The 23441-nt window shown below is 37.2% G+C and overlaps 1 protein-coding gene across 1 annotated transcript in view; it reads right to left on the bottom strand.

Moving 5' to 3' along the window:
- The window catches only part of ext1b (exostosin glycosyltransferase 1b), a 115479-nt gene that overhangs the window by 6706 nt on the left and 85332 nt on the right, over nt 1-23441 (bottom strand). Inside the window, exons 2-10 of the mRNA XM_066715969.1 lie at nt 21335-21428; nt 16567-16674; nt 14169-14288; nt 12820-12952; nt 11387-11505; nt 10828-10923; nt 6029-6118; nt 646-806; nt 305-476 (exon numbers count right to left, since the gene is read on the bottom strand). Coding sequence (XP_066572066.1) covers nt 305-476; nt 646-806; nt 6029-6118; nt 10828-10923; nt 11387-11505; nt 12820-12952; nt 14169-14288; nt 16567-16674; nt 21335-21428 — 1093 coding nt within the window. The remainder of the gene's footprint in view (nt 1-304; nt 477-645; nt 807-6028; nt 6119-10827; nt 10924-11386; nt 11506-12819; nt 12953-14168; nt 14289-16566; nt 16675-21334; nt 21429-23441) is intronic.

Below are 23441 nucleotides of genomic sequence, written 5' to 3'. Positions count from 1 at the left end.
GGAACTTGATTAGAACTGTGTGCCAGAAACACTTCTTGCAAGGGACCAACTCCTGCCATTCACAGTACACATCTACAGCTAAACCAGACTCATTGCCAACAGTGCCCCTAGAAATCTGTTCAGTTATCTCACTTTCTGTTGGACTGATGTACTGTATGGGCTCGCTCCAGCACTGCCTTTTAGATAATCATACACAGAGGCATGGCTTGCTCAAAAGAAAATTGCTTCTGTTACATTGCCCAATTAGATCTGGCACTGATACTGCAGCCCCGAGCTCTGCCATCGTCCGCGGAGCCTGAATTACCTGTCCCATCATTGTTTCCTTATACTGCTTCTTCTGTGTGACTTTAATGGGTGGCAGTTTGGTGACAGCAGACACAAGGAAATTCATTAAGATGTCCTCACAGTTGGCCAGTTGGTCCACCATATTCTTCAGACTAGCAGGTAGGTAATTGGTGTACAAGTAGTGGTAGTATCTGAAAAGAAAGAGAAACAGTTTTGAGAGATCGGGTCTTGTGTGCAATTGTGAATCTTATAAATCAAATAAATGCTTTTGAAGGATTAAATAAGGCTTAACTATGACTGAAGCACTCTCTCAACTAATTTAAAATAAAAGACGGATTGATCAGCCTGCTTGCGTCTCACCTGTGGTATATAGCAGCTCCTGTCAACACCATGGAATAGTCATTTGTCCACTTGGAGGTGTAGCCCCACCTCTCCTTGTTGCTGTCCCAAAAGTGACTGCGGGCAGGGTATCCCACAATCCTCTCTGGGAAGCTCTGCCAGACAGTGAAGGCAAAATCCACCTAAGGAAATAACACATTTTAAAAAAGGTGTATTATTATTTTAGGTTTTGGAAGGGAAATTATTCTTAAGTAGGAGGCCATCACATTTATTGAGTTTACTTGATTCTTGCACAGTCAAGTTGTCATTCCAGTGTTTGGATTTTAACCGGACAAAAAAACTAACATGTAGCTTTATATATTCATTTTCACACATCCATTCTAATTTCATCTGACAGACGGACCATATTCTGGGCCAACTAGGGCACCTTTTCAGAGGAAACTGTGTTTTGTGATTAAATTGCACACTGAAAATCCTCTAAAAACATAAAAAATAAAGGTCACGAAATATTAGAGGAAAAAACTTCCAATTTTTGCTATTTTGCAATGCAACTCCCATTCTTAGATAAACCTTGGAACAAACCTTGGATTACAAAGCATTTATTGCTAGTATAAAAAGTAAAAAAACAACAAAAAATACAAATATTGTATCTGTTGATTAAAAGTCTGATTACAGAAAAGGCTTAATAATATCAAAAATATTGTATGCTATATACCCTATGGACAGCCTGATATTACTTAACAAATTATACTATTTTGTGATGGCAGAAATTCAGAGTGATTTCAAACACTGTTAATCGATGATTTAATTTTTTTTTTAAACACTGCCTGGAAAATACACCTGTCAGTTATTCTGCATTATTATCTGATTTCATTATTAAAAACTTGAGCAAAGCCTGAAAGAAAGTTAAGGTTTCAAAACCTTCCAAGGACAGACACTGGGCAGGCGGTTGTGTGCAAACCTTCCCTTATCTTCTCACCGCAGCTTTTGCCTGGAACAAGCTGCATCATAAGTCTGTTACCAGCTGAAAGTGAGAGGCTGTGCATTGCTAGTGGGGTGGGCTGGACAGAGGTTGAATAAATGTCATATCATCTTCTTTTTTATGTTTTCATATATATAAAACTCCTGTTATGTATTCAGATTATATATTTTTTTGGTAAAATAACTGTATTCCATTATGGTTACTCAGGTCAGATGAGTATTCTGAATATAGATGCACTCAAAAATATTAGGGTTACCTGTTGATAATTTACAGGGAACGGCACAAGACTCGAGTTAGGAAATTGCAAGAATTTGTAGTGGTCCTATTGTAGTATTTTACATCGTTGTTTTTATTGATATGAAGTTTAGCTAACGAGCACAGGATTCATCACCCTTGTGTAAGCAGGAAAAAACGGAGGCCGCCACAAACTCCAGACTTTCATCACATAGGGGTACAGACGTATTTCATTACTGATAATATAAATGTACATTACAAATGTGCTGCTTTTCAAGACAAGATGCATCTTTCACAGAATAAACACTTTTTACAGATTCCTATTGCCGTCACACAGAAAATAAATAATTCTGTCCATACATTAATAAATAAATTCCCATTAAAAAAATCAAAGTCATCTATTGGCAATTCAAGTTTTTCCCGCAGTAATTCATTATCTCAGAGTGGCAGAAATTTGCCAGGAGGCAGGAATTTAACAGGCAACATTTTATATAGCCTTAAAATTGTTTGTTTTTTCAGGTTTTGTTAAATATCTTCCCTGAAACCAATCCGTTATCTTGCTATATTTCCACCTTTGTTTTACAAGGACATCGCTAAATTACGTACGATAACATTCACCTAAACAAACGGTAAATGACTGTAAGCAGGTAACTGCGTTATTAGTATGCTTGGGGTTGGGGAGTGAATATTGTCAGCTCTTACAAAGAGAGATGAAGGCAAGATACATGAAAGGTTCATTGTCAAGCAAATCCATTTCTATTTGAAGAAGCAAACATCCACTCTTCAGTGACTTACAAAGGGAAAAATGTGTACAAACAAAGTACAGTCGATGTAAGGTCCAGTTCACACATCCATTTATAAGAAGCAGAGAAAATAACCATTAGCGATTGAATCCAAATTGACTGGAGATGTCGGTTAATTAAAATAAACCAACGAAAGACTTAATTGTTCTTTTCAACAGAACAATGCTTACACAATGCACTGAGCACTGAACTGTCTGACAGAATACCAATACAGTTGCAGTCTGCACATGTCTAAGCATTAAAAATATGCGGTTGTCTGTCTACAAAATCAGAATGCGGGAAGGGAAGCGCAAACCACACTTTTTAGGCCTTGTGGAGTACAAAGTCAGGCAAAGGCTGCAATAGATGCCAACTGAAATATAACGAAAGCCGAAAAGCCACAGACACTGGACCACTGAACTTAAAGAACAGTACATATGTTCTGTTGAAACATTACTTTTTTGTAATTGTATTCAATTTATAAAGTAACTATACATTTTGCAACCTTATATAATTTGGAGACATTCTTGGTTGTATAAGGATACAAATATATATAAGCTCTGCTTTTCATGGAGAAATGTACAGGAATTGGGATACTCCATTTGGCTCAGGTAAAATATTGCTCATTCTTCCTCACTCCTCATAAGTACAGGCTGTAAGAAATTCAGAACAAACTTATACCAAACCATTCTGTCTTTCCATCTTGTTTCCTGGAAAGCACTAACTGGAAGTTGGGAGTACTGTGTGTATTCATTTGTTAAATTCAAAATAATTTTTTAACAAAGATTTTAATGAGAACGAAGGCCTTGAAATGTAATAAGCATCTATAATATGTATTATGTAATATAATTGCAGAATTAATGAATGAATAAACAGATGCAAATTAATAAACTGAGGAGAAGTGACTAAGTAGCTTTTGTAAAGAGGCTGCTGGTAAATTACAGATTGGAGAAACTTTTGCTAATGAGATAAAGCCAAATTCGTTTGGCCACTCCAGGCCCTGAAGGGAGAAAGTGTTAATAGCTGAATCTATGTCTAATTAGTCAATGGCATGCCACTGTTCCTCTGTAGCATGTTTCCTGAATATATTATTTAACAAGTTAATGAATAAGTTATTCAGATGTACCTGTGTGCCAGGGATACAAAACAAACTGTCTCTTTTCCTTCAGGATAAATCACAGAAAAATAAAATAAATCCCCCAATCTTTACTTTGAAAGAAAGCAGCTGCTTCATATGGCAATAGAGAATGGAAATTAACTACAAGGGAGTGTAGAAAGGATACTGTAACAGGCGTGGTATTCAGATATTCGGGTAAAACTCGTCATTCCTTTCAAACCAAGATACTAAATTATTGTAGTAGAATTCTCTATAAAAGTCATAATAGTATTAGAGGTTCGGCTGATGTTCAACATTAAAAAAGAACAAGTGAAGAAGTAGAAAGTCCACCAGCACCCACACATTTTTGATGCATTCTTTCTCAGTAAAGATAAAAATAGTACCGATAATGTTTTGTGTGGTTCAAAATGCATAAAACAGTTCAACGGATATTGTGCACTGGATCTCTGCTTCAAAGTGTGGAAAACATTAAGAAAACCATGCATTGCTGAGGATGGTGCACTAATCGAGGCCTCAAGGACAAAGCCATTATATGTTATATAGCTCATTAAGACAAGCTGTTGCACCCCTCTATTACAGAATCCTTTAACAAGAGCTGGCAGAAAGCGCTGAAATCAGGAAAAACTTTGAGGCTCTGATTTATCTTGAAGTCTATGATGCACAAATATGCAAAGAAAAAAACAACAAAAATTGGGGAAAAGCAAGCTAAGTAAAATTTACATTTTGCCTGACAGCAGGAGCATCTTGTTTGGCAGTTATATTAGAGCGACTCTGTTCCATAGTAAATTAACTCTTGCACCTCCTCTGAACTTCAACTTGATAGACACCTGTGTATTAAACAACGTATGTGCGGATTAAACTTGAAGTATTTAATGCAGCAGCTTTCCCCTTAACTGGTGTATTGACTTATATATGTCAAGGTCCTTTGTGCAACAGCCTTTAACACACAAAACATATCAGGGGAAACTTACATTTTATGCAACTAGGCAGTAGAACTCTTATAGAACTTACAAACGTGAAATATTGACTAGGTTGGACCATTTCAATATAGAGGCAGCAATGTTCCTTATGATTTAGAAACAGTGTTACTTCAAACATTTCCACAAAATAATAAAAAGCTTTTTACCATTACCTAACATAAGAAGACTTGGTTGACTTGTTTGCTTGCACGACCCAAAATGCCTGGATTCTGGCTGGCTGCACCGATGGTTTCATTTCAATGGCAATGCAAGGGGAGGGGGTCGGAGCATTTAAGTGGTTTTGCCGCTGAATATTATCAGTTTCCCTAACACATCCTACACTTGCTTCTCATTCTGATTTTCCAATGCTTTCATCTATCCTGCTGTGCACTAAATTATTTTTCTCAAGTGTTAATTTGAGATGTATAGTTTATAGAAAATTACTCTTAAAGTGGTAATTAAATTAATTCCACATCAGATTCAAAACATACCCCAGGGCTTATTTTAAACAGTAAGCTATTTTTTATTTTTTTTTGGTCTGCTCATCGCTAGCTGCCTACAATGAAAGCCTTCTCCAGTTTGTTATGATGTCCAGTTGCTAACACAACTGATAACACAATTTTCAGAAAAATACAGTATATTGCAGGGTAAGCATTAACGTGTTATCTGACTGAAAGCTCCCCTGTCAGCACTGTGTCACACCACTTACTGCAGCTACTCAATCCATTTTGGTGTTTTGCTATTCCTGAGTGCCTGAACACCTGAACGCAAGAGAACTTTACTGTTCTAAAAGTAAAACTCCATCCAATCGTATGTGAAAGCTAGGCAGCACGCCATTGTGAAAGAATGTAGTCCGTGCGTGTGTTCAGCTTACAACTGGTTTAAAGCAATGATATTCAAATATATCATAGAAATAAGAATAATAATGAATAAAATAAAATAATAATCAGCACAAATCCCAAGACAAATGTTAACTAAGCTGCTTATATTTGCAGTTTCCCTTTTGATCCCCCTCTGTTCAAAAGGGCATTTAGCATTTGCTTTGCTATTCGGTTTTATCACACAGTATTTGTTTTTGATCTACTTCTTCTTCAAGTGGCATTCAACACTCAATTGCCAAAATAAAGGCAAAGGTGGGTTTAAATTAAAGTAACACCATTTTCCTTGGAGTGTATAATATTGGATTCAAGGTAAACAATTAATCCAATTAGAAGTCTAAATTTGTTCATGACACATCCTAGTTCACCATGCATGAATAATTAAGTAGTCATTAAATGTGTGCCCAAGCAGTAATTGTGGCGGTGTGATCCCAGGAGAATGAAATACTGACCTCTGTAGTTGAGAGCACTGTGTCCTCATCAAGGCTCAAGACAGCATCAGTGATTACTGTGTCATAGGGCTGAAATCGACTACTCATTACCTGCAACAGACAGACAACACATTTAGAAATACAAATAATAAATACCCAAAAAGTTCAGTTCAGTTTAAGTGGTTTCTTATACCTACCCAAAGGGTACAGGAAATTAAACACTGGATATTCATTAAATATAGGATATGCAATTTGCGAATGCTGCTGCAAAATTTTGATTTAATCCACACCCGGGTTTGTGAGGTACTTTAGTTAAAGAGGTAGAGATTTAAAGAACTGGATATTTGTCTACCCAACCGATCTAAGAATAAGATTTGAGGAGATGTGATGGAGGTAAATCAAGTAATTAACCTGAAAGCCAATTACAGGACCAGGACCAGGACCATGGAGCACAAATGGGAAATTTCTGCAACTGATTTAAGGACTGAGAATAGGAAGCACTTCATACGAAAAATACAGGTGTTTCGAAAAATACCTTAGTGAGTGGAGTGGAGCCTGTATAACAGGGGGTATTAAAGAAGAGCCTTGCTTCCAACAACCTGATGAGCATGAAGTGACAAATTACCTGCTCTCATCTGTAACCCTTCAACAATAGTAATGTGTTCCTCTCATTCCCTTAGATGCACCTTCATAAGTTGACTGACTGAGCAAGAATTATATTTTCCTGGAGCGAACTGATAGACTTGCATGACACAAATGCCCCAGAAACTACTTTTTACTCAGAGCTTGGGATTTAACTCCATCAACCATGCAAGGAAGACACTAACATTGCAGTCAAATGCGAGACTTGTTAGCTGCAGTCCTTTGGTTTTCTACTTTGCAGAGTTAAGATAGTGTCATCACAGTCTAGCCCATTACCTCCGCTATTTGTTGGTACACTTTTGATATTTCCTTTTTTTATATATATATATATATATAGAGAGAGAGAGAGAGAGAGAGAGAGAGAGAGAGAGTGCCTACACTCTCAAAGGGCTGATGTAGGTATTTTCTGTTTAAGTAAGCTTTTAGACACCACGATTGTTCACCCTCTCACTCCGTTGTGAATTGAGCAGCAAAAAAAATGAATAAAAAACGCTGTTTGGAAAGTTGCTACAAAAATTGGACCTTAATATTCAAAGCTTTCAATGGGTCTTACTAAGAACAAAACGACTCTATGAAACTATCAAGATCACGAGCAGGATCTACTGTCCACCATTTTGTTTACTTAAATCACCGAAGTGGAGAAGGGAACAAAAGTGAGGATCCATCTTTGATATATGCCACATTTCAAAAGGCACATTACATTTTTGCTAAAACATGGAAAACCATGGGAATGTTGCTGCAGTTCAACTTGTCCTCAGGGAACAAAAAAAGAGTTTGGCCTTAAAATTTCTCAGACGTAAACCCCTCCAAAACATACATAACCCATTTATGTCTCCATCTGTGTTTATTATGAGATAGCTCAGTGTCGTTAATAATGTGCTGGGCCTATGTTTGTAATTAGAAAGACATCAGAGAACAGAGCCCAGTACTCCTGTCCTGCTAACCTTAGGATGAAAAATAAGAACAACAATAAAATACATAGATATATAATCATTCGGTTTTCTCGCAAGTGATTTAAAACTCACTGCACTTCTCTGAAATATATAAGAGGCAACATTTAGGCTGTAGGCCATGGTATGGAAAATCGAAATTGTAAGCAAGTTTAAAGAAGGACCATTAGAGCACTGATTAAGTCTTGTTCTTTGTTGGACGTTTGAGAAAAAAAAAAGAGGACGCAAAAAAAAAAAAATCAATGTGCAGGCTGAGAAAAGTAATTTTCTCATGATTTCATTGCATTCTTTTCGGGCAATTTTTTTGACTGAAGCCAGAGCAAGAAAAAGTAATAACATGACACACAAAGGAGGACAATTTCATTATGAAGGGAACTTAAAAGCAAAAATTATACATTGAATAAACCTATGACTAACCCAGAGAGAATTTGCATTCCTTCATAATGACATCCTATCTTGCTCTCTCTCAAGCCACGTCCGTGAAGCATTTAGACATGCAATAACCAGCAAACACAAAGCCAATTTCTGTGGTCTCTCTGGACTCATTTAGAGATTGCAGTATGATTTTGCTGAGCAGACCCTGCGCTCCGCTGTAACAGATTTGAGAACCTTGCAGAGCTTTGTGCTACAAGCTGGTAGTGTGACTCTGAAGAAAGCCTACATATTAATTCTCTCAAGAATACTATTAGCGAAGGTAGCACCTCCTTAAAAAAAATGTAATTAGTTTTCAGAACTGTCACCAGTTTATCCGAACAGCACCCAGAGCTTCATGGAGGATGAATGCCAGAGTTTCTATGGCAACACGGTACGGAACTGAATGCGATTGCTGATGATCAGATGAAGCCAAAACCTGTTTGGTTTAAATTAGATTTGACTTTGAACTCTTGTCTGGAAAGTACTCCTAAAATAGAGCTGCAAACCAATTTCTCGGGCAAGAAACTTAGCATACTATTCCAAGGAAGTTCTGAGATGAATCTATTGTTGTATAGTTACTATGGAGAAAAACAAAAAAACAGGAGAAAAAAAAACATAGTATACAGACATTTTAGAACTATAACTGACAATCTTGTCCATTGCAGCTGGCTGGGATTTGGGTCTCTAGGTGGTCCTATCATAGCACCATCATCTATTTAAAGACTCCACTGTACTGGCACATTTTATTCCAGAAAAGGAATAAACTACAGACAAAGGCATTTGTAAACACATTGTGCATTGTTGGTGCCCTGTTGCTTGGATGTTACTTTAATAATACGTTGAGATTAGATTCTGTAGTGAAAGCAGGCGAGCTAAGTGTCAATGCACAAACAGGAGGCACATATTTAAATACTTGAACTATTTTCCACCATCATTTTATACCATAAGGAAGACAACAGCTCGTTTTTCACGATAATGACCCTAAACACACAGCCATACTAAAATGAGATGACATAAATCAGAAGGCAAATCAATTTTTAAAACTGATTAAATAGTCTCATTAGTCTGATGGCCTTCACCCCACTAAAATATTATGGGATTTTCTTGACAGGAGAATTAAAAATAAGCTTCCAACCAACTCATATACACTCTGAGAAAAGATCAAAGCTCAACTGACAAACACTTCACCTGTTTTTTTAATTTGTGAATTTAAGTTTACTCTGACAATTACATCTAATCATTAAAGTGGTGTGCCTCAGCTGCAGCTTTAGCACTTTGAACTATTGATTACATACCTTTCAGGAATTGTAACGAATGAATGTTGTGTATTGGTTGCGGAATTATTTGTGAGACTCTACCTGCTTAGTACGATAAATTTACAATATGTGCCCTGTAAACTAATCTGGTCAAATAAGTCAAATTGATTTTGTGATTCCATCAGCACATCCAAGTTTGACTGACCTTCAACATTTAAGAAGAATAATAAAAAAATGAACACAGAAATTGATTTGTGTTATACAGAGTTTCCGCCTTTAGATCTTCCAGAATTCATCCTACGTGATTTTATTTGGTGCCTCTATACTTCACAAATAAATGTAATCTACAAATTGCAACTGTACAGCATGAAGTATACAAAATGGAATTCAAAATAAATCAAGTGGAATGAAAATAATTTTAAAAATAGCCTGAAAAATGTTTTAATCTAATGCACTATTTTCATAGGAGGCTAAACCATAGTCATCGCTGCAAAACGTAATCTGAAATTTGATACAGCCATAACATTTTCTGAGGCAGACTACTCAATCAATCGATGATCCAACTGCAATAAATTAAAGACAACACCTTCACTGGTTTCTTTGAATGAAGACTCTTGTGTAAGAATAAAATGCATACCCATATTTTGCAGATATGGCCACCCCATGGCCACCATTAGTAGACAAATGGAAAAACAGTTCTACTTTGCATTTTTAACACATCTCGAGTTTCCTAATCCTAAAACCACCTGTAAAGAATAAAAGACTGCTTTTTCTTTCTAAATGTATAATGCAGACTAGGCTACAGGTTTCACTGAACCATCTGTAATGTTAGAAGTGTGATATTTTCCCTTGGGGCCATTCATATTATACTGGAATAGAAGTAATAAAACATTTAATAATAACAATAATAATAAAACTATACATAGTTTATATATACACATACATACTTTAATTTGAAGCCTAAAAAGCCATACATAACAAAACTCCCAAAGCAAATTACAAAATCTATGACTTGTATTACATAGGACAATGGCAGGTACAATATAAAATATACCAATACATTTTAGAAAGCTGACCTGTGAACTTTTAAAGGGTTTCTGGTGAAGGGTGCTTACTTCCCCAAATTACACAATTAGCCTGCATCAGCAAAGGCCCGCTGTGCAAGTGTGAGACCAAATTCCTTTGAGTATTACAGAAGGCTGCATCGATTTTGAGCACCAACCCCCTATTACTTTCATTCACACAAGAGACTGCCTGAGAACTAGCCTGCATCGGCCATTTTATCATACAGTCCACTGTGGTTTAGTCTGAAGAAACTGGCTTCTTTGAACAGACAATGGAGAGGAAAAAGAAAAGCTATTGCTTGAAATTTTAGATGTTGCTCGGGGCCTGCTAGAGCCTTTGTAACCAGGGGCTGATAAGGACCGGTTAATTCTGATGCCTGACTCCCAATGTCAAGCCAGTGACACGGTTTGAATCCTGAATGACTGAAATAGAAATTTGGCCAGAAGAGGATTGGGAGCGGATGCAGTTGGCGCCTAATCTAGTTGTACCTTACCTTGCTCTCTCCTTCAATCACTATGACAGGCACTGACGTAGCTGGCCATCGGTGTTTGGCTGGTAACGGCTTGTCACAGTTCCACAAAACAATTATCTGCAGAAAGTGGAAAAAAAAAAAAAGTATAAATATCACAACCCCCTCCAGCTCAAAGCTTTTGGAATTGTATTACTAAGTGGGGATTTCTGGTACAATACTTTGAGGTTCATGACAGGTACTCAATCTGGACTTGATTAATAAAGTAAACAGAAAAGCGTAACACATCCACCTGGATCCTACTGTCAAAATTCAAATACACCATCTGCTTTACCGAACTCGCTTAGCACCATCAGACAAATTACAATAAACAACTATGCATTCAAGAGTGGGTTGAAAATGACAACAAAAACAAAAAAGGTAGGTTTCACTTTTGGTAAAATGAAACCAAGATATTCGTTACAATACCTGGTTTCTATAGTACCATGCTCCACAAATACACGGTCTAAGGCCCAAACGTTTGAAGGGTTGGAAATTCGGTAATCCAAAATAAAGCTAGATTAAATCTAGGCTCGACTCTTACCTGGGCACAGTACTGAGATTTGGCTACAGCTACCAAGAGCTTTAAAATTGGCTGAGACTGGGAGACCAGCGGAGTTACTGCGTGTATGACAGCTGTAAACTTTGTGTATGGTTTGATGCCTGAAACAAAACAAATCACATGATTCCAGTTATTGATATATTATTCATACTTAAATATACATGTATCCCGACCAGCATTACAAAGGCAACAAACACAAACTCAAAATTGCAGAGGAATGTCCTGTTTTATTTTCAATATATTACTTTCTTTTGCAGAGGTCTGCGTGAATAACATGGGCAAAATGTATAGTGAGGCCAATTCTATTTACAATCATATATATCTTTGTGTTGTCTGCTAGCTTCCCCCCCTCCCCAACTCCTAAATGCTTGAAGTAATACTCTCAAAAAACAAAACCACATAAAACTTAAATAACACTAGCGTATTTATATACTAGGTTATTTATTTATTCCCCCCCACAGGAGAAAGTGAGTATCCTTATATAATAAACAATTGAAAGTATACTCAATATTACAAAAAATTTGATTTCTGAAATGCCTTTCGCAGCTATACAAAAAGTTTTGACTTGGGGAGAGAGACAGATTAAATCAGAAAATATATTTAATATTAATTTAAAATACAATCCTACAAACTGATAGGATGAGATTTGTGTTAATACACTTTCAAACCAAATTACTTTAATAGTTCTTAGCTTAACTGAAACCTGCTATTGCTCAGAGGAAAATCATTATGCCTTATAATAATATTAGTTTTGATTAAAGCATTGTGCTTGAAATTATAGGTCTACAAAATGTATCCACAGGAGTACATATGCTTGAAATTAATAGTTTATTTCAAAATATACTGAACATATGTTAGGTGTGAAGATATTCATCAGTGACCATTTTCAAACTTTTCTGAACATTGATTTCACAATGAGTGAGCTCTTGTAAAAGATGGTATGGAAATTAAAAGATCGGGCAGGAGGTGCCATACATTATGCCTGAAGATTGTATTTGTATGCACAAACACATACAGGGCGTTCAACAGGTGGTTATACTGTGGTCTGTGATCTTGTGCTCGTTTCCTATGAATTTTCAAAAGCCCATTTTCTCAATTTTAGCCATTAATTATATTATTCGTTCTTGTTCAAGGACGAAACGGAATTGGATTGTTAGGGAAGAGCGATCTTGAAATTGTTACATATATCAGCTTTCAGTCTTGGAAACAGATCATTTCAACAGCAAATGAAACTTCCTGGATGCTAATAGATCACTGTGCATTACAAGTTGCTTTTTTGTAAACATTGCCCAACTGTCAAAATCCATCTGGACGGATGCTGTTTTTACCAAACAAAAAGATTTTTATTTTAGCTTTATAGTGCTTTACATTTTTGTTCCTCTTTTTAATTTACTGGTCTGTTTTCCAGCACTCACCAAGGCCAGCATAGTAAAAGGGGAAGTCTCCTAGATATGACGAATACTGGGGCAGGACGAAGAGGCCTCCTGGATGACTGTTCCACATTAAGCTGTTTCGTGATATGTGCTGGAAAATTCTATCCTGGATGATCTGAAGGAAAACCACACGGAAATTAGCCATGGGATACAAACAAATATACATTGACAATAACAGCTATGGCTAGTTGAAAATGAAAAAAGCCCAGAACAATACAATTATTCACAACAGATAACATTACAAATTTAAAGGTCAATTTTAAAACCTCACTGCAGGACTGTTTTTTGATTGAATTGAGATTTATTTTTATGCAGACATGTTAATTTAATCTCAAAGGGTATACCAAAAAAAATTAAAAAACAGCAATCAGATTTTTTTTTTTTTTATACACAATATATCCTTCCTGACAAGCCTACCGTAGACTTAAAAGTTAGAATATACATGTACATTCAATGTTTCATATCTGTTAACTAACAAAAACAATTAAAACCAAAACATCAATTTCCCTAAGATCAATTCAGTTGGAAAGATTAAATGAGCAGGGTGTAAACCTCCATATCAACATATATGTAGAATTAAATGTATAATAGTGGTCATGAATAAACCATAAGGACATTCATCTCAAGCATGTAGAGGAATATCATTTACATACACAATGTACTATGTTAACAATAATCTTTAAAGTGATACTTCCCACAAAATGTAAAGCATTACTATGACAAGCATGAAAGTCTGTTAATTATACATCACAGACTACCAGTTTCAAGTTGAAGTAGTCTTTCATTAATTTGCAAATTCATCTTAAAAATGTAACACTCATAAAACTCCCTGTCCAAACATTAGTATTAATTTTGTTGAACGCTTTTTAAATTGACATATTCAGTAGTCAAAAAGAACAACCAAGCAGAAAGGCAATACACCATAGGATTTGCAGGCTACAGTGTGGTAATTAACATGAGTAATAATGACAGATCGAAACATCTGTTAAATCTCCCGTAGTCTTCACAATCCGTTACTGCATCACAATTGATTACCACTAATAAATGGTTAATGTCGGTCCGTAAAGCAAAATGAAAGCCAGTCATCCTCAAGGGCTTTGCAGGTAACGAAAGCATGGTGTGCTTGATTTTGTTTCTAAATTGGGAATAAGATATACCCTACTTCCTTACATACATCAAACCTTCATGCTTTGCTTACAGTGATTTTTCAAGGTCAAAGGGAAAAATAAATAGTGTTGACATCACATTCTTGTAATGATCTGAGCATGATTAAATAAACACACAATCTCATAAATAAACAAACGGCAGGCACCGTGTAGCCTTTTACTTACCTCTAAAGTAGTCAATACAATCTTCTCTACAGAGGAAAAATAAGCCTCCCACAAGAACTGTGTTTGCTGTCTAAGTGCTAAGATTTTGTCCTGATGGATGGATCTCACTGTTGATGGAATCTGTAAGACAAGACATTAACAATCGCCAATCAATTGATTAGAAATGAAGACTGATTGAACTAATGCAGCGGGGGGGTGTAGTGTTTACAGAGCCAGGGCTTGCACATCACAAATGCATTTTTAAAAGCCCTTCCACAGCTAAAATGGGGGTATATTCTCAGAAGAGGCATCCTACACCACTTCCTCAACCAGGAACAGTGACCAGCTAACATGTGATTTGCAAAAACACTTAGTAATCTGATATCTCAGTGCTGGCGATCCATACAGAGCCACATAGAGCATATGATATCTGCAGCCTACTGCATTACTGTACATCATCTGTGGTTAAGTACCAAACAATTGAATAATTTTGCTCTATAAATTCTCAGCCAATACAGAGATACAATGTTACAACATATAATGCATCACTAACGCGTTATTTATTTTAAATTTCAATTATATTGCATTATAGTATACAAATGTATGTTTAAGTCATAATAACTTTGATAGAAATATTTGATTAAATCAGGGTAATGCAAGATGCAGGGATATAAGACCTATCTACACATTTTATTGTTGTACAGTACTGTGCAAAGGTTTTAGGCAGGTGTGAAAAAATGCTGTAAAGTAAGAATGCTTTCAAAAACAGACATGTTCATGGATTATATTTATCAATTAACTAAATGCAAAGTGAGTGAACACAAGAAAAATCTACATCAAATCCATATTTGGTGTGACCACCCTTTGCCTTTAAATCAGCATCAATTCTTGTAGGTACACTTGCACACAGTTTTTGAAGGAACTCGGTAGGTAGGTTGGCCCAAACATCTTGGAGAACTAACCATAGTTCTTTATGCTTCTTCAAAAGAGCTTGCACAGCACATCTGGAAACCCCTGTCTGCCTGGGAGAGACCTTGCTGATGCAGTATAACTACCTTGTGTCTGGTTGCTGTGCTCAGTCTTGCCATGGGGTATGACTTTTGACAGCAAACTGTCTTCAGCAACCTCACCTTGTTAGCTGAGTTTGGCTGTTCCTCACCCAGTTTTATTCCTCCTACACAGCTGTTTCTGTTTCAGTTAATGATTGTGTTTCAACCTACATATTGAATTGATGATCATTAGCACCTGTTTGGTATAATTGTTTAATCATACACCTGACTATATGCCTGCAAAATCCCTAACTGTGTTAGTGTACCTAGAATAATTGATGCTGTTTTGAAGGCAAAGGGTGGTCACACCATATATTGATTTGATGTAGATTTTTCTTGTGTTCACTCACTTTGCATTTAGGTAATTGATAAATATAATCTATTAACATGGTCTATTTTTGAAAGCACTCTTACTTTACAGCATTTTTTCATACCTGCCTAAAACTTTTGCACAGTACTGTATATGTGCGCATATATACAAATATATGTCCGGATATAGCAAATTAGGATCTTAAATATGGTGGAATATTTTTCATTGTTTCTTTTGGAACGGCATAAGTCATTCAAAATTACTCATGTCACGGGCCAGGTGAGACTACGAACTTAGTATTTGGTATTTATAGAAAAATGTGTTGGCAGAAGAAAAAAAAAAAAAAAAAGCTGAATTAATAGCAGGAAGGCTGCCAACTAGTCTCTTGGTACTGTTTCTACAATGCAGCTCCAGCAATGAGACTTATTAAAACATCCACTCCGCTCCAAACAGGAAATGAGAGACTGAAACATAACAAAACATTTCCCAGGACGACTGATTGGGAGCTGTGCCAGGTTAGAAACAATGCTGGAAGCGGCAGAACTGGTCACTTCAACTTGGCGAGAGATGTCTGGGGATAAGTGAAGGAAAACTGATGTAGGGCACTAACAGAAACAAACAGGATTCTGGAGAAAAACAACAAACACACCCAGTGACTAAACCACAAGTATATTGCCCATCTCATTCTCACACAAACACTATCCGAGTACTGCGTTCTGATTTTTTTTTTTTTTAACAGCTTCACCTCACACTAGCATCTCTCCTCTGTGTTCAACACTGGTATTGCTTTCAAGGAAAGGTAAGAAAAGTATTGAAGTCAACATGGAATACATAACAGCCAATTACTGAAAATGCTTTGAACAGTTGTAGGTTTCTTTCCCCAATGTACTTAAAACGTACCCCTACATTTTAGACAACGATTCAAAATGCACTTTCAAAAAGAACTTCATTGTGAACAGGTGAAAGAGGGCAATAGTGTTTTTCTTCATTCTCCTCATACGCTCTCGCAGTCTTCACTGGCGGGGTGAGAGCTTAGCTTGCGCGTGGCCCTGGCTCTTACCTGCAGCAGCAATCTCTCATCTCCAATGACAGCAGCTGTGTTCCAATCGATTACTTCTGAAAAAGGCAGCTCCCATCCGTTACTGAGCATCACTGGGACACAGGCAGCCTGGAAGCCAAGCAATGCAATTTACATTTCAGTGAAGCAGTTTGACTACAAGATCTGCGTTAAGAAACAAAACACACACACACACACACACACACACACACGCACAAAAACACTGAACACGAATAGCATCAGCTAGAACAAAAGAAAAAAGAAGAAAAAAAAACGTAAGTAGGCCGAGGCAAAACTAGAAGCGTTTTTTTAAATAACTTTGCTGCTGACTTTGGCAGACACTGGAGCTTCAAGATACACAGGCCAAGCCACACTGGGAGGCCTCTTCTCTTAGGGAGACCTTTGGGATGACCCCGTCCAATTCTTCAAAGACCCGCAGTCCCAGAGCCGTTTCAAGTGTTTAATGTTGACACACTGCGGTACAGACGCCCCTAGTGAACGCGCAACTGTTAGCGGCAGTGCATTGGGGGGAAACAGCCATTTATTCAGGGCAACCTCAAAATGCAGTACATTTTAGGTACTGGAGTAAAAAGATAAACATTGAAGAAAAAGTACTCTAAACGGCATTATTTAAGAGAGTCATTTACCTTCTGTGATTGAAAAATGGTTACAAACATCCATGTAAAAAACGTAAACTATACAACACTTTACTTAGAACTTCACACTGTGCTTTTAACATTTAAAACTGAAAATCTTTTTGCTTCCAGCTTTGTTTTTGTTACTGTTGCCATGTCGTCCTTATCATAAAGAAACAGGAAAGCGCCTCAGTTTCTAATATCAGAAAAAGCATATTCAGCACTGCTATGTATACGAGCAGTGTAAAATTAAATCTATTTGATACTACATCAGAACTTAATGTCACAAAAACAATGTTTCATACAACTTAATGTTCATGTTTGTAGCAGAAGGAATATAATACAGTATTTAAACTTCTTAGCTCTGACCGAGTGTGACAATGCCATATAATGCTGGGGAGAACCTCGTAGGCAGTTAAAATAGGGGTGCGATTGTGGTCAACAATATTTCACCCGAAAGTCTCCTGTACTTGTAGAAAATAATTATAAACTGGCACCACTGAAAACCACGAATTCCACCGCTAACTTAAAGAGATGGGGGGGGAAACCAACACAAAACATACTTCAACGTGCTTGGAAGATATCCACAATTGCTGAAGAGTGCAAGCCGCTTTCACATTCTTGTCTAGTTAGTACTCATGCCTTTCTTAGATCAAAGTTCCCTGAACCCACAGGCGATTTTCACCAGTGGGGAATGTCTTGAAACAGAATTTCTTAAGAGCAGTTTATTTGCCCATCTTGCCTTACCCTATCCACCTTCTAACTAACATCATAAACTCCTGATGTTAGCTTAGCCTGTGGTGAGAACAGACTGCAAAAAATAAATTAATAAAAAAGGCAGTTGGAAGCAGTCACATCTTGAATTTCAATTCCTATTCTATTGTCATATTGTTGTTTTGGTTTAATTTTTTTGGCAAATCTAAAGCATTTAATTGATTTAGTCTCCAAAAGTAAATGAATGTATTAAACAGAAATTACTAGCCACTTATTACAACACATTTAAAGCATTTGCCTTGGTAAGGAAAATTCCCCCCAGGCGATCTTATCATCTGGGGATAATTCTTACATTATCACAGTAGCACTAACATCTTCGCACACTATGTTGCTGTGCTGATTTGAAGGAGAAGGTAAAATATGTCACTGTGAAAGACGCAAGAAAGAAAACAGCACCCTGACAGTGACTGGTGACACATTTGTGGTTTTCATCATTTATTTTTGTAATCTCCTAAGCTTGGTGTCCATCACCACAGACTTGAGATAAATGTGACTGCTGTTTAGTTTTGTGTCCTTAATCCATAGCTGGGAAACAGACATGAGCAACTTCTAATTCATGAACAGGGAACTCTTTGCCCTTTTTTAGGGGGTCTGATACAGGAAGAGAGTCTAATTTAAAGGAATTCATTAAGACTCATGAGCCTACTGAGCAGGACAATTGTGCATTTATTTATCTAGACTTCTTAACTGTTCAAAAAACTGCTGACCTTCTGCCTTCTTGAATCGCTTGTCTTTTGATCTGCGAGAGATGTAATGAGCCCTATCACTCATATATTCATAAAGGTGTCACGTAAATGGTAACAACTGGAGGCTTATAACGTAATACCCTAATTAGTGGATCTGTCGCTTGAGGATGTGGCTTATAAAAACTGTAAGACACTATAACTAAAAGAGAGAAAAGGAGAGAGAAACGCAGCAAAAACAGGATGTAGAAAAACAGTTTTTGGGCCTCTTTTGTTCAGCTACCCAGCGTAACAGTAACTTGAGCATTTATCTGGGGCTGTTTGTAATAAACACATCTTAGTAACTGGATGCTTGTAAATAAATAAATCACAGTATTAATTGACTCCATACCTAAAGACGAAGTGAGGATACAGTCATTCCCAATTAGAGCATAGCCTTTTCATGTTGCAACCCTTTTATTTTTCATTAATGTATATATAAAAGTAGCCCGTTACATAAGTGTCTAGGCAGTGGATTGCTTTTAAACATTTGGGCTTATTTCAGGTGTAGATTATTGCCATCCCAAGACATGAGCATTTAAATTTCGTTTCTGACAGATGCAGATTATGACTTCTCCACAGACACACCAACGAGAAAGGGTGGCTCAGAAAGATAACGATATCTCTTTGACCTCTAAGATGAAAGTGGGAAAAAGACACATCAACAGGGTGACAAAACTCAAGGGTTTAAGCTGTGCCCAATGCACTTAAGTTGATTAATAACATAGCATGTGGTAAAGTACTTCAGTGGAGGAGGTTATCATTTTCAGGAAATTAGGCCTCATTATATATATGTAAAAAAAAAAAAAAAATCAAGGTGAAGACAAAAAAGTTTGTGTAATTCTGCAAGGTACAGAGAGCAATTGGCATAATTAAGCATGATTCAACTACTTTTGGAGAGTTTTCAACAGACTGGAGTTGTTTGTAGATGTAAAGGGCGATGCCATAAATCAAGCAACCCACTGTAAGACTTATTTCCACAGTTGACAACCACATCAGAGTTGAATAGGGACACTAACAACCAGGAACCATCCAACTCCAGTCATGGGAGTGCCAGCTTTAGACGTTATTTTCTGTCCTACCTGCCTTTCAAGATGATTTTTTTTAGGCACTATTTATTTATTTTGGCGTGATGGAACAAGATACGATCGGGTCTAACGAAACACTCCTTAAACAAACCTAACTGCAGAACTCCAGCTGTTCACAGGGCTTGTTTAATAAATAAGATTATGGTGTCTGATAGTGAAGTGATTGTTGCCATAATGCACAAATGAAACAGCAGTGAGAAACAACTGCTGTAGAGAGTGACAAGGCTTTTACAGCTAGGATGTTTGTCAAAATCTTGATTAGACCAGATAATGAATTAACAGAAATAAATATTCACACCTGGCAGTCTTAGGCATACTGAGAGAACTTTTTTTTTTTTGTGTGCGTACATTTGGTAACAGAATATTTTACAAGGGACACTGTTCAGAAGGTGCCCTTGATACATTTCCTATAATTACATGCCATCTCTCATTTTAGAAGTATAATACTCTGGTGTATTGCATTTCCTTATCCCTGCATGACCCTAAGATTGTTTTCATTGTGTGAGAGTGTGTACATGTGTATCTTGAACATATAGCCTTTTTCGGTGCTGTCAGCTGATTTCTTGTTAACTGCCCACATACTTGAGCTGACAATGTAGTCATTTAAATATATAGAACTACAAATTACTCTCATTAGGTTACATACAGGTCTTGGGAATATAACAGCTTGTTAAATATATAGTAATACAGATTTCAAAGAAGAAATGTATGAACATTTTTTTAAAACGCATACCATTCGATTTAATATCTAGATTTCATAACTCTTTTTGATGGAAAGTCCAGGACTGATGGAGGTCTATTGTGGACAGGGGATCTGCACAATGTCTCCACACATCACGTATCCGCATTTTTTTTTTAATCCACAATAATATATGCTTTTATAGTTGGATGTGGTATATTAGTATTATTCTAGACCTGATCTCTCATCTGCTTAATCATCTTTGAAAACATTTAAAACAGCCTTTTCATGGCTGTGGCTTTTTTCTTCTCTTTTCTTGTTGGAAAATAGCTAAGAAGCCATGCACCATTGCTAATAACTTTATAAAAGAAAGAAAGGCTTGTATTAATTACTGAAGTTCAGCAACACAATACATGCTGAAACTGGTTAGCGAAAACATTCAATATTTATCATCCGCAGAGAAAAGAGACTTAAATGTACCAGTCTTGCATTTAAAGTCATACCAAGGGCACCAGCACACAAAGCATTAACAGACCCAGTCGGGAGAACCACAGAATACATCTGTACACAGAATTAGAAACCAGGCAAATGTCACCTGAGCTCTGAAAAGGAGATCAATATTAGGCTGGAGATTAAGGTAAATATGGATAACTGATTCTGCCCCCAAGGGGATTTACTCCACCTGGGGATGACTTATGTAATTAAAATGCCTCCTAATGTAGGAGATGTTCAACAAAGCAAAGCAGTAGGTAGTTGCTGAGTAAGATAAACAATCTCCTTTCCATTAGTGTATGCTCATACTTTAAAAATTAAGTATCACCTGTTGACATCCAGTTTCTTTCCAGCCTCCTGCGTGGGGTCTCAGACACTTACCTGCAGGGCTTCCAAGAACCGAAAGGACCCCAACCGCCGTCCCCGAGGAACCAGACAGAAGGTGGCGTTGTGCAGCATTTCTCTGTAGTCATATCTGCAAAAACAGACACAAAAAGGAAGATTGAGTATTGTTGTTTTCTTAACTTAAGCCAACCATCACACCAGCTTGTTCATTTTCACAGTGCTGACACAGTTTTAATTAGTCTCCTTAACAAAGTCTAAATAGTTTGAAAAAGCACAACTGGGCTGTTTCCGGTTAATGGCACAAGCGGCAGTTTCCATCAACAATTCAGTACACAACACAGAAAGCATTTATTTGTATTTTTATGAATTACAGTGCTACACACTGAATGTGTGGTTCTTTAGGAATATGCATAATAACATTTACAAATATATATGTTGCTCGAATACTTTTTCAAAGGCTATTCTACAGGACTGCTTCCAAAAGATGTTCTTTTCATTCACAAATGCCTAAGAAACAGCCTCATATTTCCATTGCTACTAAAGGAGCACATTTTAAGACTGGAGATCCATTTTCTTACTTCAAGTGCCCCACTTGAGAAGTAAATAATTTATTATATAAACATATTTTATATACAACAGAAAACAAACACAACCCATAAAAGCCAAAATGGAGTATAGATAGCTTTATACTTGTTATATTCACAGACAAGGCACATACAATTGGAGTGTAAATGATGTAGAGGTCATGCTAATGCAAACTCTGACAGTTCTCTCCGTGGGCTTGCGTGACCTTCAGCAGTGAACTAATCAGGGCAGAACTTCCATGGCTATGTGTGGGATAATCACCTGTCTCTGCCCTGGGAAGCGAGACCCACAGATATCACCTTCAGAGCTGCTAAATAAACCTTCACAAAGGCAACCGCCTGGAGAAAATTAACATGGAGGAGTGGTCTAGAGGTTGCTGTGAGCCAGTAACGGGCTCAAGATTCGTCCGAGCAGACCCCGTGGGAACCAAGGAGATCTCATTTGGGCAGGCTGGCTGCCAGAACCTTTTCATGCAGTTGCTATAACTACACCTGAACTGCAGGCACACACACACTCTCTGGGCCTCTCTGGTGGGTTGTTTAATGGCTCGCAAACAGAATTATCAACTTGTGAGCTTAATGAGGCAAGACTGAAACCTGGTTCCACCTGACGTGTATAGACTGTAATTGATAAATTCAGGCAGGGGAAAAACAACAAAAACAAACCCAAAACAAAAAACAAATCATGACAGCTGGCTCTTGCATGAGCCAATTGGCATAGGTTGGTTTTCCAGTATACCAGCTGTTTCATCCTCCAGGTGAAAAGGGAGCACACAGAAAAACAAAGTTTCCAGAAGATAGATATTATATATGTGCCTTTTTAACAATTTATTATAGTTATATTGTTTCGTTTTATTAATTCCGTTACTGTTTTGAAACAATCAAAGCAGCCGATGTACTGTGTGTATTACAGACCAAAGTCTCCAGAAGGCCTACTATCAATTCAGAAACATTTATTGCAGATTAAAACCAAAATGATATGTACGTTATGTTACATAAAAAGGTGTGCCAGAATCCACGTCACACTCGGGCACCCCAAGGACACAAGACGAGAACCTCCCTGCTAATCTTGATAAGGTTCACAAAGGACTCTGGAACCATCGGAAGATAAGAGCCATCACAGAAACTTACAGCTGCAACAGGGTAAACATTGAGTAATATCCCAGTGTCATTTGATTAGTTGGAAGTGATAATCCTCAGAAAGTATTTGTTTCCTTCTTCCTCACAAGCAGCAATGCATCATGAATGTGTGCAAGCGTAGCATATGGGAATGTGCTGTAGACCAGACACCTTCCTCGAGACCTTGTTCACAGGTTTCTGCGGTCGGGGTTAGTTAACAGGCTAAAGAAAATTTTGACGTGAAAGGGCAACACCTATCGCAACCTCAGCGGTGAATTACAATGTGAGTGAAGTCCATATGGGTTCTTCTACAGCACTGACTGTGTGAAACCACACTCTTTTGGCAACATTATTAACAGCACCATTTCTCAAGACTATCATTAAGACTGGAAAAAATAATGATGCTTTTCTGACAGAAAGAGAGAAAAACAAAACCTCAA

This window comes from Amia ocellicauda, chromosome 10, assembly GCF_036373705.1.
Source record: "Amia ocellicauda isolate fAmiCal2 chromosome 10, fAmiCal2.hap1, whole genome shotgun sequence".
Taxonomy (NCBI): Eukaryota; Metazoa; Chordata; class Actinopteri; order Amiiformes; family Amiidae; genus Amia; species Amia ocellicauda.
The sequence above is the reverse complement of the archived record's forward strand: the minus strand, read 5'-3'. Positions and strand labels throughout refer to the sequence as shown.